Here is a 13,126-nt window from a genome sequence, read left to right on the forward strand (position 1 = left end):
GCGAAGATCGGACCAAAAATTAAAGGAAAAAAAAAAAAAAAACCGAAATATGCTAATGAGGTGGCAAAAATGGAAGGCTAGCTTAGGTGCAACATGTTACACCTAGAGCTAGCCTCCCATTTCCTCATTCTCCTATAAATACCTCCTCATTTTCTTGTAAAAAAATATGAACTTTTCATGAGAGAAAAATAAGAAAATAGGGAGAAAAAGTGAGGAAAGTCAGGAAAAAGTAAGAAAATTCTGGAAAAATAGACCCAAAAATTCTGAAAAAAGTTCTCTCTCTCTCTCTCTCTCTCAAGAAAATCCACAAAAAAAAAAAAGCCTCATGCATTGTTGTTTATTTTTGTGGGTAAGCTTGTAGGGATGGGTTAGTTTCTTTAATAATTACACCCATCCCATCCTCTCTTATTATCTTGTAAACATCATTTCAATTGGCTTGTCTTGATATTTTCAAAAGAGACATTCAAGATACAATTCCAACTCCTCATGTAAAATAAAAAAATTGTTGTCTAAACCATACAAAGACAAAAATGACGTTAGACCACCATGGCCAAACAACACTCGACCACCATGGCCAGTTCACCCACGCACACTGCCATCTCCATGGATAGCTAACCAAACCCACACATATTACACAACTATAGCTACAAATCCACCCACCAAAATCTCAGCAACCCCCAAATTTAGCCATTACTGCCGGATCAACAATTCCTCACCCCTATCTACAATTTTCTACATATCAACATTATCTCCTGCAACTTTTCGTCCCCTGCATCTCTTACGATCAAAGACCCAAAACACTAATGCAAAGTCAAGCAAAAAGGTGAGATAGAGGAGGTAAATGAAAATGGTACAAATGAGCAGAAAATCATGAGGCCAGTTAAGGTGATCAGAGTAAGCTAAGAGGCACAAAAAAGGAACAAAAGTTGGAGGCAACTCAATCTCCTTCAAATTCACCTTCCTACTCTATTGTGTTCTGTTCTAATCCAAAATTTGCCAACGATGACTCAGGCCAGCGAATCAACCCCCGTGATTGGGCTTCTGGCCAATGCTCTTCCTCATGTTTGTAAATTGTCCACCAAATCTCATCCAAGATCCAACCCTCTCAAGAGTCCGGCTTTTGTATGTTGTGAATAGTGTAATATTAAACCTAGGTTTCCACTCTCCTCTGTGTGTGTGTATTCAGTCCGTGTCTTTCTCCAAAATAAAAAAAAATAAAAATTAGAGCCTTCAACTTGATGAGAAGACATAAGGTTGGAGTGCATGGCAGTATGATAATTAAGGGGGGGGAAAAAGAGCGGAAACAATAAACAGCTAATTTTTATGACATGGCAACATCCGACATGTGAGTCTCACTTATACACGAATCAACTGCTATTTAGACATTTGCCGGTCACATCACTAACAGATATGGACGGAAATGACCATTTTGAAAAAAGTACAATGTGAGAAAAAAGAAAATTTTCCAACATAAAAGAACCAAAATGAAAACACCCCCAAACATAAAGGGGCAAAAGTGTAATCCGGTCTTATATTTGAAGTTGACTTTGTCAAAGCACTAAACATCAAAACAAAAGAGAAGAAGAGGCTCAAAAGCAAGAGTTGGTGTTGAAGATTAAATCTGCAGCTAAACCACAGAAGCAGCACCTAAACAACAGAGGCTAGTGTAAACTGCAAGTAGTTTAGTATTTTAATTATTTCACACGTACATACACGTGGGCTGTGTTCACACATGCTATAACTAATTGCATATAGAGTTAGTTAGTTAGTTTTGTACTTAGTGTATATACATAGTGCTTTAGCGTAAATGATTATACAATTTAATTGAATACAAATTTCAGATATTTTCCAAACTCTCTCCCTCTCAGTTTCTTTCAATAATGTTACAATTCTGTTACTTCTCCATGCATTTTTTTTTTTCTTTTAATAGATATAAGAATTTCAATTTATGGCACCTACTTTATAATGATTGCTCTTTACTAATAGATTAAAAGACCAATTGATTTTTAATGTAAGCAGAGTTTGAATCCCATATCTCCATACATGTTTCTTTTTTTACTCCACTCATGAACCTCATTTAATAAAAATAATTTAAATTGTTTTCAAAGAGAAACGACTTCAATTTCTGTGCATTTTTTCACCAGCACTCGTAGAAAAGAGGATGCCATATACTTACTATTTTAAATGCTTTTCTTTCATGCTAGTGACCCATGAAATCAAGATTTTGCACTTCTTCAATCTGTACAATTTTTCAATTTCTTGCCTGCTAGAAGCAGAATAAGAAATGGCCAGAAAGAATTTCATGGTATGAGGTCATCTTGCAAAAGGATCTCGTAAATGTCTGTCCTCAGATTCAATTCTTTATCCCGCATGACTTCTTGGAGATCTGACAGCTCTTTTCCAGTTAGGATGCTGTTCAGCTTGAGAAAACCATCAAGCCATAGACTTTTAGACCTGACAATTATACAAAACAAAATGGTGTTCAAAGACGGAACAAGCAAATCTCTTGGATTACACTGGAAGTTCAAAATATATATGCTCCATATCTGAGAGCAGTCACTCCAGAGCATTCACTTACATGCAGACTAAAATTTCACCAATACATTAAGGGCTAGGTGATATAATCCCACAATTGACTCCTCTATGAGTTGTATTTTTGTTTTAATTTTATTGTTGGCATTGGGGACAAGTGCAATGTCACATGGGAGTTTGCAGCAGGGCAAGCCCACATATGGCAACAATTTCAGTTCCAAGAAAATATCATTAGAACAACCCACATGGCTTTGATCCACAAAGATATACTCGAACTGGGAAAGACAGCAGGAAAAAAAAGGGGACCGGGGTGGGGGGTTTTGGTTAAGTCTTTCAAAGAGGGTCACGAGACACATTCAGAATAAGTAGTATAAAAGGAATCTAACCTGGCCACAAAAGAAAGAGAGAAGAATAAGAGACAAAAAGATAGGAATAAAGGAAAACTAAAGGAAAAAAAGAAAAAGAAAAAAAAAGACAGAGACAGAGAGAGAGTAAAAACAGGATGAAACAGAAAAATATAAATCACAATAGGAACAAAGCAAAAACATCCGTTTGTTTGAAGGCTGAGGGGAACAATATGATCTCAATAATCCTTACCATGGGCAGGCATGGATAGCTCGGAAGAAAATTCGTCTGGCTGCAGAAGGGTTGCAGGCTATGTTAATCTCATATGCAACATAGCAACGCCAGAGTACAACTGAGTTATGCAAAATCTCATTTGCCAATGCTCTTTCAAATAATCCATGGATCCTATGCTGGGAACTTCCTCTACTCATCTCGAACAACAGAGCAAAAATCCAGACAATCACAGATGGCTTCCTGACAATATTGGATGAAGTTAAAATAAGAAAATGAATAAAAATTATGGAACAATCATGATCATGTACCAAAAAACTGAAATGCAACAAAATATTGAACCTTGGAAATGGGAAATGCAACGTCCATCCAAATCAAATACACGCATCAAATGCATTTATTATTATTTTCTAGTGCATTGGTAAGTCTTGACTTTTGGACCTACATAATGTAACAGCCTTTATTTGCCAAAAAAGCTTGGACAGCTATGGAAATTAATATGAATACCTCATGCAAATTGCAAGCATTGTCAAACAAGGATTTTATTGTAGAAAATAGCTATAAAGGCTAATTCCTTCTAAAACATAGGTTATATCCAAAAGCATAAAAAGTTCACAGAAAAAAAATATAACTATGACTACAGTTTAAAAATATGACTTCTCTCTTTTTTTTTTAATAAATAATTAGAAATATGACACATTAGAAAATGGGAAGTATTTTATTTTGGTTATCTCCAAATCTTTTATTTTGGTTACGAAAGCCTTAATCTGTTAATCAGGATGATACAAAGGGCTTTGGCAGAAGGCTTTCTGGCAGGACTTAAGGTGGCAGGCGAGAACAGAGGGGTTACAGAGATCTCCCATCTTCTTTTTGCAAATGAACCAATTCTATTTTTTGATGCAAACATAACTCAATTTAGATACCTTCGCGGTGTACTAAATTTTGAAGCAATTTCAGCCTGAAAGTTAATCTGAGTAAGAGTGAACTGGTCCCAGAAGGAGATGTGAGAAGGGTCATAGCACTGGCTTCAATTTTGGGCTGTAAGCTAGGACATTTGCTCATAACTTTTTTGGGATTGCCACTGGGGTCAAAATTAAGGCTTTTGCAGTGTGAAATCCTATCATAGAAAGGATGGAAAGAATACTTGTAGAGTGGAATTTTATAAATAAATAAACGACCAGCTGCCTTGTGCCATTAAGCAATGTAGTTAAAGATGCTTGATTAACTCCCCATTATTCTTGCACATACAACACCAGTCAACAAGTATGAGATGTTGCTACTAGAGATTGTTAACCATTAAGATCTTACCCAAAGTTATCGAAGTGAAAAATGCAACATTATGAGAGACCTTAGGCTGATGCTTCTCAAAATATCACAGTATGAACTAACCACCAAAAAACCATGTTTAGATCAAATCAATGCCAAATGGTATTCTCCCTGACTAGGCAAAAAGTAAAGAGATTCTCCATAGATTCAATTTCCAAGTCCTGAAATGACCAATTAAATTGAGGATACCAACTCCACATATTTTGATGATACCCATTAACCAAATAAAATGGATAAAATTCCATTGAAGCCTCCTTATCCACTGCTATCTGAACAACTCTGGGAAAAGGTCTTTGAGAGGACAACTCCCATACCATAAATTCAAATTCCTCCCCAACCCAACCCAAAAGAATTTCTGTTGCAATTTCTTCAACCTATTTTTGAAATGAGTGAATATATAAGTGAATTTTCAACATTTTCATTACAAAACAAAATGGACTTGGATATAGGTGTCAAGTCAAGAGCTGGTTCTAAGTGTTAGACTCAGTTTATGTTCGAACTTGAAACACAAAGCAATATAAAAAATTAGGGTATGGATACTTGGATGCACTACATATAAAATAGAACAACATTGTGTTAAATTTAGGTAATACCTAATACAACAACATTTAGTCCTAAAATGTACCAACTTTTTTACCATCTAAATAAGAATTTAGGAAATTCTTTCATTTATTTAGTTTAAATGATAGGAATGAAAACTTGAATTAATTTCAGTACACAATCCAAAGGAGGAAAAATACCAAGAAATGAAAAATAAGCATTTGCTGTCTGGCAAATCCTTTTTTTTTTGTCCCCCCAATAATGTAGGAAACCTTTCTAAAGAAGGGCCCTTTGGACTCGCTTTTAGCTAATAAAGCCCACGGGCAAAGCTTATACATAGTTTGTCAGCCAGCCTTCTTGTCACCCAATTGCATCTGCCTCCATTGCTGCCACCTAACTCAAGAAGTGGTTCCAGGCCAGGAAACAGAAAATTAATTTAGAATGTCGCCTAATATTGACCACTGCTTTGTCATCTAAAAAAACCAAAAAAGCTTGCAGGCACGTGGTGCATTGTGAGCAGCTTGGTATCAGGGATCAAAGTGGGAAAAGACACGAAGAAACTAGTTATCGACATGGCACTGTCAGACTTAGATTAAGATATAAAAGAAAGAAAAGGACAATCGGAGGAGGCTATAATGATTAAGATCTTTAGCTAAAGGGAATTTCAATGATGAGGGGTTTCAGGGTCGAATCATTGCACTCCAATGAACCATTTGAGTCATACATATTAGCCCCTTGCCTCCCTTTTGACCTCTTGATCTCTTCAGATAGGAACATAAAGTTGTCAGATAATCCAGCTGTGTGTCAGACTTAGATTTCATACTATTACTCATTTTATGTCATGTTGGTAGAGGTACCACTGGTTATTTACACATCTGCGTAACATAGCAACCTAGAGTTTTAGAAATCATTTTAGGTCTAGTAATTTATGTCAGGTAGGTCTCCCTTTTCCACATAGTATGTACTCTACAATAAGGAATTTTAGAATCTAAAAGTCCAATCCAGCTTTCCACAAATTGGCAGTTAGATTGTATAAGAGAGAAATATATCGGCCTATTTCATGAAGGGGTTGCAAAAATGCCCTGTACCATGGAACCTACCTTGCCCCGCCCTGAATGGGTTTTCCCTGCCCCTAAGAGGGAATGGGGCGGATGGATTTTGTCCACCCTGTCCCAAGCATGTGTTATTTGAGGACAAAATTTTCCACCAAACCAAGTTGGAGGAATCTCCTCCAGCCCATTACGCGATGGTTTATATGAACATCCATGTATATTAAATCACGTGATTTGTTAAATCATTTAAATAAGTCGCATGACTATTAAATAGATCTGAGGTCATGTGACTAAAAGTACACATGGATAATCTTTTAAATTGCCGTGTAGTGAGTTGGAGGAACTGTCCTCTATCCGTTATTTAATATTTTTTTGATAAGTAATAATATTTCATTAAGAACATTCTCACTATCCCCTCTCTCTCATCACAAGAGTCTCATTAGGGATGCCAAAAATGCCTCCACCCACACTTTGCCTAGCATGCCACTCCTACACCATGCGGTGTTAACCACCCCAAAGAGGTGCTGAGCAAGGATAAAGCGCCCATGATCCGACCCCATCCCGCGGCCTTGCCGTCCTTAATTTCATGGGATGGGTCCCATTAAAACCTATTCACTAGTTTTTGTTTTTTTCAAAATAGGGGGGACACACCTTAACTCCTTTTTTTTTATATAAGTAAGAGTTTATTGATGTCAAAAAAAGGGAAACACCCTAGTACACAGGGAGTGTACAAGGGGTCAAACAATCAAGAAAACACACCTTAACTCCTTATGAAGGTGGGAGAGATTTCAACAACAAAAACAAAGTAGCTTTTGTTCATATGTCTTCCACAAAGGAATGTTGTTGATTGTATTTTCCCCCTTAGTCGTCAAGCAAATTTAACCTCTCAAGAGTCTTTCTTGCTATTGGCAGGCAAACAAGCCAGTCAGGTCATTTGGACAAACCACGAGGCCTCACCACCCAGGAGAACACAGGCCCTCACCGAGCAATTCAAGCCTATGGAAAGCCCAAAGGACCAACTATATCAAATCATCAGCTATTGTAATTCGGGGCTCTGGATTGTTGAAATTAGGCTAGCAACAGATTCAAGGTATGGAGTTGGAAGACATGCATATCTACAGCCCAATTCTCGGTATTGTTTAATGGGTCTCCGGCTGATTTTTTTGGGAGTTCGAGGGGATTGAGACAAGGGGACCTGCTTTCGCCCATGTTGTTTTTGGTTATGATGGAGGTTCTCAGTAAGATGATGAAAAGAGCTGAAGGGGCTGGTTTGTTTCGAGGCTTTAGGGCCCACGGTAGACAAGGGGGAGGGGTAGGTGTATTACATCTTTTGTTTGCGGATGATACGATTCTGTTTTACGATGCTGATGAGGAGCAGATTCTTCATATTCGGATGCTTCTTCTTTGTTTCCAGGCAATGACAAGTTTAAAGGTTAATGTGCTGAAAAGTGAGATGGTTCCTATTGGGGAGGTTCCTAATGTCCACATCCTAGCAGAGCTTTTGGGATGCCGAATTGGATCTTTGCCTATGACCTATCTTGGTATGCCTTTGGGGGCGTCCTTCAAGTCCCTAACTATTTGGAATCCTATCTTGGAGAATTTTGAGCGTAAGTTGGCCGGTTGGAAGAAGATGTATTTGTCAAAAGGTAGAAGACTAACGTTGCTTAAAAGCACTTTATCTAGTCTCCCCACTTATTATTTGTCTCTTTTTACCATCCCTACGCATGTGGCCAATAAAATTGAGAGGTTGCAAAGGGATTTCTTGTGGGGGGACTCCAAGTTTCATTTGGTGGGATGGGACAAGGTGTGTGCACCTTTGAAAAATGGTGGGTTAGGGGTAAGGAAATTAACTACTTTTAATAAAGTTTTACTAGGGAAGTGGTTATGGCGGTTTGGAATTGAGGAGACAAGGCTTTGGAGAAGGGTCATAGCCCTCAAGTTTGGGGAAGAATGGGGGGGATGGAAGTCCAAGCTAGGTAGAAGGGTGCATGGGTGTGGCTTGTGGAGAAGTATCTGCGTGGGATGGGAGGATTTTAGCAAGAATACTCGCTTTGAGGTAGGGGTGGGAGATAGAGTGAAGTTTTGGACTGATCATTGGTGTGGGGAGTCTCCACTTCAGCTGTCTTTTCCAAGCGTGTATGGGATTGCATCCAATAAAGAGGCATTGGTGGCCTCTTCTCTTGAACGGTTGGGGATTGAGGAGTGGAGAAGCTAGAATGTTCATTTTATTTAGAGACCAAATGATTGGAAAATGGGTGGGGTGAATGATTTTCTCCGTATCTTGGGTTCTAATCTTCCTCCCACTGAGAATGTAGATCGTATGCAATGGTAGTTGACAAAGAATGGGGACTTTGATATTCGTTCGTTTTACAATAAGTTGAGAAGCCCCGCGCCTATTATTTTCCCTTGGAAAGGTGTTTGGAAGGTTAAAGCTCCTCGGCGTGTTTCCTTCTTTGTGTGGACTACTGTATGGGATAGGATCCTTACAGGAGATAATTTGAGGGGTAGAGGGTTGGATTTTGTCGATTGGTGTATCATGTGCCGCAGTAATCGGGAGACGAAGGATCATTTGTTACTACATTGTGGAAAGGCTTCTCGACTGTGGAGTTTGGTATTTAGATCATTTGGGTTTTCTTGGGTCTTGCCTAGATCAGTTGCAGATACTCTATTCAATTGGTGGAATTGGCCTGGAAAACATTTGTCTAGCATTTGGAATTTAGCTCCTTTATGCTTGATGTGGTGTCTCTGGAGGGAGCGCAATAGGAGGACATTCGAGGACATGGAAAGCTCAGATAACCAGCTATTGGCCTCTCTTAGTGGCACTCTATTTGATTGGTTTAGGGCTTGGGGACTCACCTCTAGTGATTCTCTCTCTATGTTCCTTAGTTCTCTCTTGTGTACTTAGTTTCTTTTCCTTTCCTTTTCTTTTTACTCTTTCTTTTCCCTTTGTATTTATCTCTCTGCCTTATGTTTTTCTGCATAAGGTAGTGTTCTTGAATATATATCTTTTTTACCTATCAAAAAAAATATTTCTCTCTCATAACATTCACAAACACCTAACGTTCATTTAATAAATTATAAGTATGATTAGACATATGGATGAAGATCTTACTTGTGACAGAAGTCATCAAACATCCACCGCAATTTATTAGGAGTTGTGTAAAGATGGCCAATCTCCAATAAAGCTCCAAAAAGTTCTGGACTGAAAGGATATATTTGCAGCCCCCGAATAATGGACTCCCAGACTTTTGATAGGCTCGATTGTTTATGATGTCTCTGAAGCATCTTCACATAATAGTTGAACAAATACTCAAGTTGATAACTATGACTTTGTCTTTCTGTGGGATTGTAACATAGAGATAAAGAGAAAAAAAATCAACAAGATAAATTGAATTATAATTGGAAAATGTCGAGATTTTCTAAAATGCATAAAATTAATTTCTCCAGTGATGATAACAGTTAATCACAGCAAAATGCCATTACTTGTGTTCTGTTGTAATATAATGAATTCATAAGACTGATTATTACTTGTCCTCTATGGTAATGGAAATCATTATTGAATTGAAACTCATATCTCAGCTGTTAATTACAGATTCCAAAGCTTGTAGGATGGCTCATAAAAGTTCTAAAATACAAGTGACAATTTCTTTTCCCTGTCCACAATGAAATATAGGTCAATGTGTGCAATTTCTATTTTTTGAGAGGAGAAGCACACGTGTAGCATTGTTGAAAGCAATGCCTGACTATCTGACAACATGGGTTTGGGTCCAGTTGTTAAAGGAGATCATCTGCAAGAGCCAGCTATTAAAGATTGACTTTCAGTGTTAACTATTTCTTTAGCATTAGATTTAGAACTTCTTCATCCATCAAAGTGGTTCCCAATGTGTTACCCAGTACAGGCAGCACCAGAATTATTCCAAAGAAGCCGATGTTGGAAAATAGCCAATCAGCTTTGACTAGTCTGGATCAATAGTTAATCATAGATAATTAGGCCCTTGATTTTCTATTATTTTCATAGCCCTTTGGGGGCCCAGGTGTAGAGTTTAGACAAACCACTATGCCCAATAAGGTCTGAAGGTCTTATCTCATGGAGATTGTCAACCTATATGAGACATTTTGAACATTTCGAGAATAATCTTCAACCTAAATTAGGAATTTGAGCTTCAATGGGGAAGTTTAAAAATCTACCATAAAAAAATCTAATCATTGAATTTTTTTTTTAAAGAACAAAAAAAAAATTGTATCATTTAAATTTTGCATCGGTATCATTGTGTCCATGTCCTAGTTTCCAAAATTTGCAGGATTAATTCATGCCTTATACTCCATTAGCCCCAAACAGAGTGTCTTCCTTAGCATGTTCATTATCAACACCAAAAACAAACAAACAAACAAACAAAACATAACAAAACTCTCTTTGCACTTGTATTGCTAATCTTTTAGCTTTCTTTTCTTTCTTTTGTTTCTTTCTATTTTTCAAATCTTTGTATACTTCCTGTATACGCATTTCCTTTTTAATAAATTACAATTACTTATAAAATTATAATAATAATAATAATAATAATAATAATAATAATAATAATAATAAAAATTTCTCTTTACCACATTACTTATTACTCATTCACTTGACTTTTAATCAAAAACAAAAACTGTCTTTCCTAACCTACTGCTGACCCCACTTGAGCTACATCACAAGTAGAAGTTTTATACTAGAAAATAGGAGGTGTTGATTGCTAAACTGTATAGCTTGTGCTATGATGATCATTTGTAGGGCAGAAAGTAGAAATTTACAGTCAAATAAAGCAATGCATCAATTTAACTTTGAAAGAAAAGGTACTAGCATGACATATGTAGAGATTGAAAAAGAGGTAGAAGTACAAAGTAATATTAATAACCTGGAAGCACAGCTGCAAAAGCCTGATCCAGAACTTCAATACCCGCAGCCCATCCAGATGTCAACTCCTCAAATAAAGCTGCTGAACATATGAGAGCAACAGATTGATCATCTATAAGACCACGTACCCATGCTGATCTTACCATTCTTATTCTTTCTTTGAACCCTTGGTGTGCTCTCAGCAGTTTCAAACTTGACGGTTGACTTTTAAATGGACTATATGGTTCACCACTTCCTAAGCACGATAATATGTGCAGTGCACGAAATGATGTTTCACCACTGTCGGCAGGATTGTTGGCAAGCTCTGCCTCAGCATACCAAAAATATAGAAGAGGCGCATTAGACCGTAGTTCCTGCCAGTTGTTTAATGGTTAATACAATATTATATCCTGATAGTTCATGCACCAACAAATTAAAAAATTGAAAATAAAAAATATTATTATAATAACTCCATAAAACAAATTCAGATCTCAACTTCATTAATTTTTAACTTCAAATTCTCCATTGCAACTAATACTATAACTACTACTTCTTTGAAAAGATCACATCTAAAATGAAAAGGATAACCCCAGACCCAGGGAAAAAAGAAAAAGAAAAAGGAAAGCAATATTTGGATTGCAATTCTAGATATGATCAATTACAAAGAGCAAATGTACAATAGCAATTTATATGATGGAAATGTTTCAGAAACAGACCATTGATCAACCCATTAATTCGAGTGGGTCACAGGTCCTGGATTCCAGTCTAGTCAAAGTATAAATACTTGCCAATAAAAAATATAACCATTTCTCTAACTTATAAAGCCAAAAGAAATTATAAGTTAAGGAGAAGCACCTAAGTCAACTACAATAATTGCATTGTTTAAAAATTAAAAATTAAAAACCCATAATGTCTACAGTTAAAAGGAAGAAATTTTTTTATTATCAAGAATCAGTACAATCTAAGCAAAATTCAGGTAATAAGTACTGAGCCATCTGTTAAATCGACAAGGCCCATAATCACTAAGAGTACAAAAAACAAGCCCAAGGGTTCACAACTATCAACTCTTTACACATACACTAGGCCTGTGAATCACATTCTAGAAACCAGTTAATTTAATAATAAGGATATTTTTCTACTTTCCAGTATTACAAATGTCTACAGTTAAAAGGAAGAAAAATATGCAATTTAAAGCAACATTGAGCCAGATTTTTTATTACATTCTTTTTATTAGCAGAAATGCAAGAGAATAAATAAATAAATAAATAAAAAGGGAGGCACATGTGGTAATGAACTATGAAAGTTTCTTTTGGGGGAGAATATTTAGTGAAAAATCTTATATTTACCCAAACCAGGATTCAAATAACATCCCTGCAATAAGCAAATTTTATATAAATAAAATCATATTACAAGTCAAAAGCTTTTAGATAAAGATTAAGTATGGTCTGTACCAAAACTCAACGGTGCTCTAGTTATGAAATGCAAATAGCAAAAGACATGGGCATTTCATAAGAAGGTATACGTTGAATCTTCAAAATTATCTTTTATGTAATTATCAAGAAGAGCAACATGACACCTTGTAGTCAGTGATCACATAGCAACTTGTCAACCACTTGCATTATAGGCTTCATATTACCAATAATTCTATTTACCCACAAACATATAAAAGTTGTTTTTCTAGATAGTTGGCAAGTGAAACCCATCCAAAGGCAGACTTCATTTTGTATCAATAAATGTGCTACAGAGACCAGCGAAAATAAACTAATTGTTCTTTGACATAACAAAACAAAACACATTCTTCGGCAAACCAAACTAAATTTTATTTTTTGTGAAAAAAAAAACGGAGAACTTACCATTGGAAGCCCTTCAATTAATGACAGTGCCATGTCAAACACTCTTCTTGCGTGATCAATATTCCCATAAGCAGCCTCCCTTCGTGCATAAACCCCACATAGTAATACATCCTACAACAAAGACCAAAATAGACAACTAAAAAAGAAATTTCACACTCAGGTAGAACTAAGATAATTAAAATGCAACACAAGAACAAGAGAAAACTCTGCATAGCATTAAACATTGACAAGATTGCCTCTTTCAAGCATCTCATTTGTGCAATTAGTTTCAGTTATGATTAAGCCACCTTACTTGCCACCTTTAAAGAAAGACAAAGTGAAAGAGAATTACTGTAACTAGCTATCCTATGCCAGGATCCCAAGCTTATAAAATCCCA

At 36.5% G+C, this 13,126-nt stretch overlaps 1 protein-coding gene across 3 annotated transcripts in view; it reads right to left on the bottom strand.

The window, feature by feature from the left end:
• Positions 1-1,956: 1,956 nt before the first annotated feature.
• LOC142631203 (uncharacterized) overlaps positions 1,957-13,126 on the bottom strand; it is a 30,439-nt gene continuing 19,269 nt past the window's right edge. For 2 of the 3 annotated variants that reach the window (XM_075805309.1, XM_075805310.1), the window contains exons 6-10: positions 12,750-12,860; positions 10,919-11,270; positions 9,139-9,364; positions 3,130-3,351; positions 1,957-2,454 (exon numbers count right to left, since the gene is read on the bottom strand). In XM_075805309.1, coding sequence (XP_075661424.1) covers positions 2,301-2,454; positions 3,130-3,351; positions 9,139-9,364; positions 10,919-11,270; positions 12,750-12,860 — 1,065 coding nt within the window. In that variant the 3' untranslated portion in view covers positions 1,957-2,300. Of the gene's footprint in view, positions 2,455-3,129; positions 3,352-9,138; positions 9,365-10,918; positions 11,271-12,749; positions 12,861-13,126 lie in introns of those variants that run through there. The other variant, XM_075805311.1, reaches the window with a different exon arrangement.

Source organism: Castanea sativa, chromosome 4 (assembly GCF_040712315.1).
Source record: "Castanea sativa cultivar Marrone di Chiusa Pesio chromosome 4, ASM4071231v1".
Classification (NCBI taxonomy): Eukaryota; Viridiplantae; Streptophyta; class Magnoliopsida; order Fagales; family Fagaceae; genus Castanea; species Castanea sativa.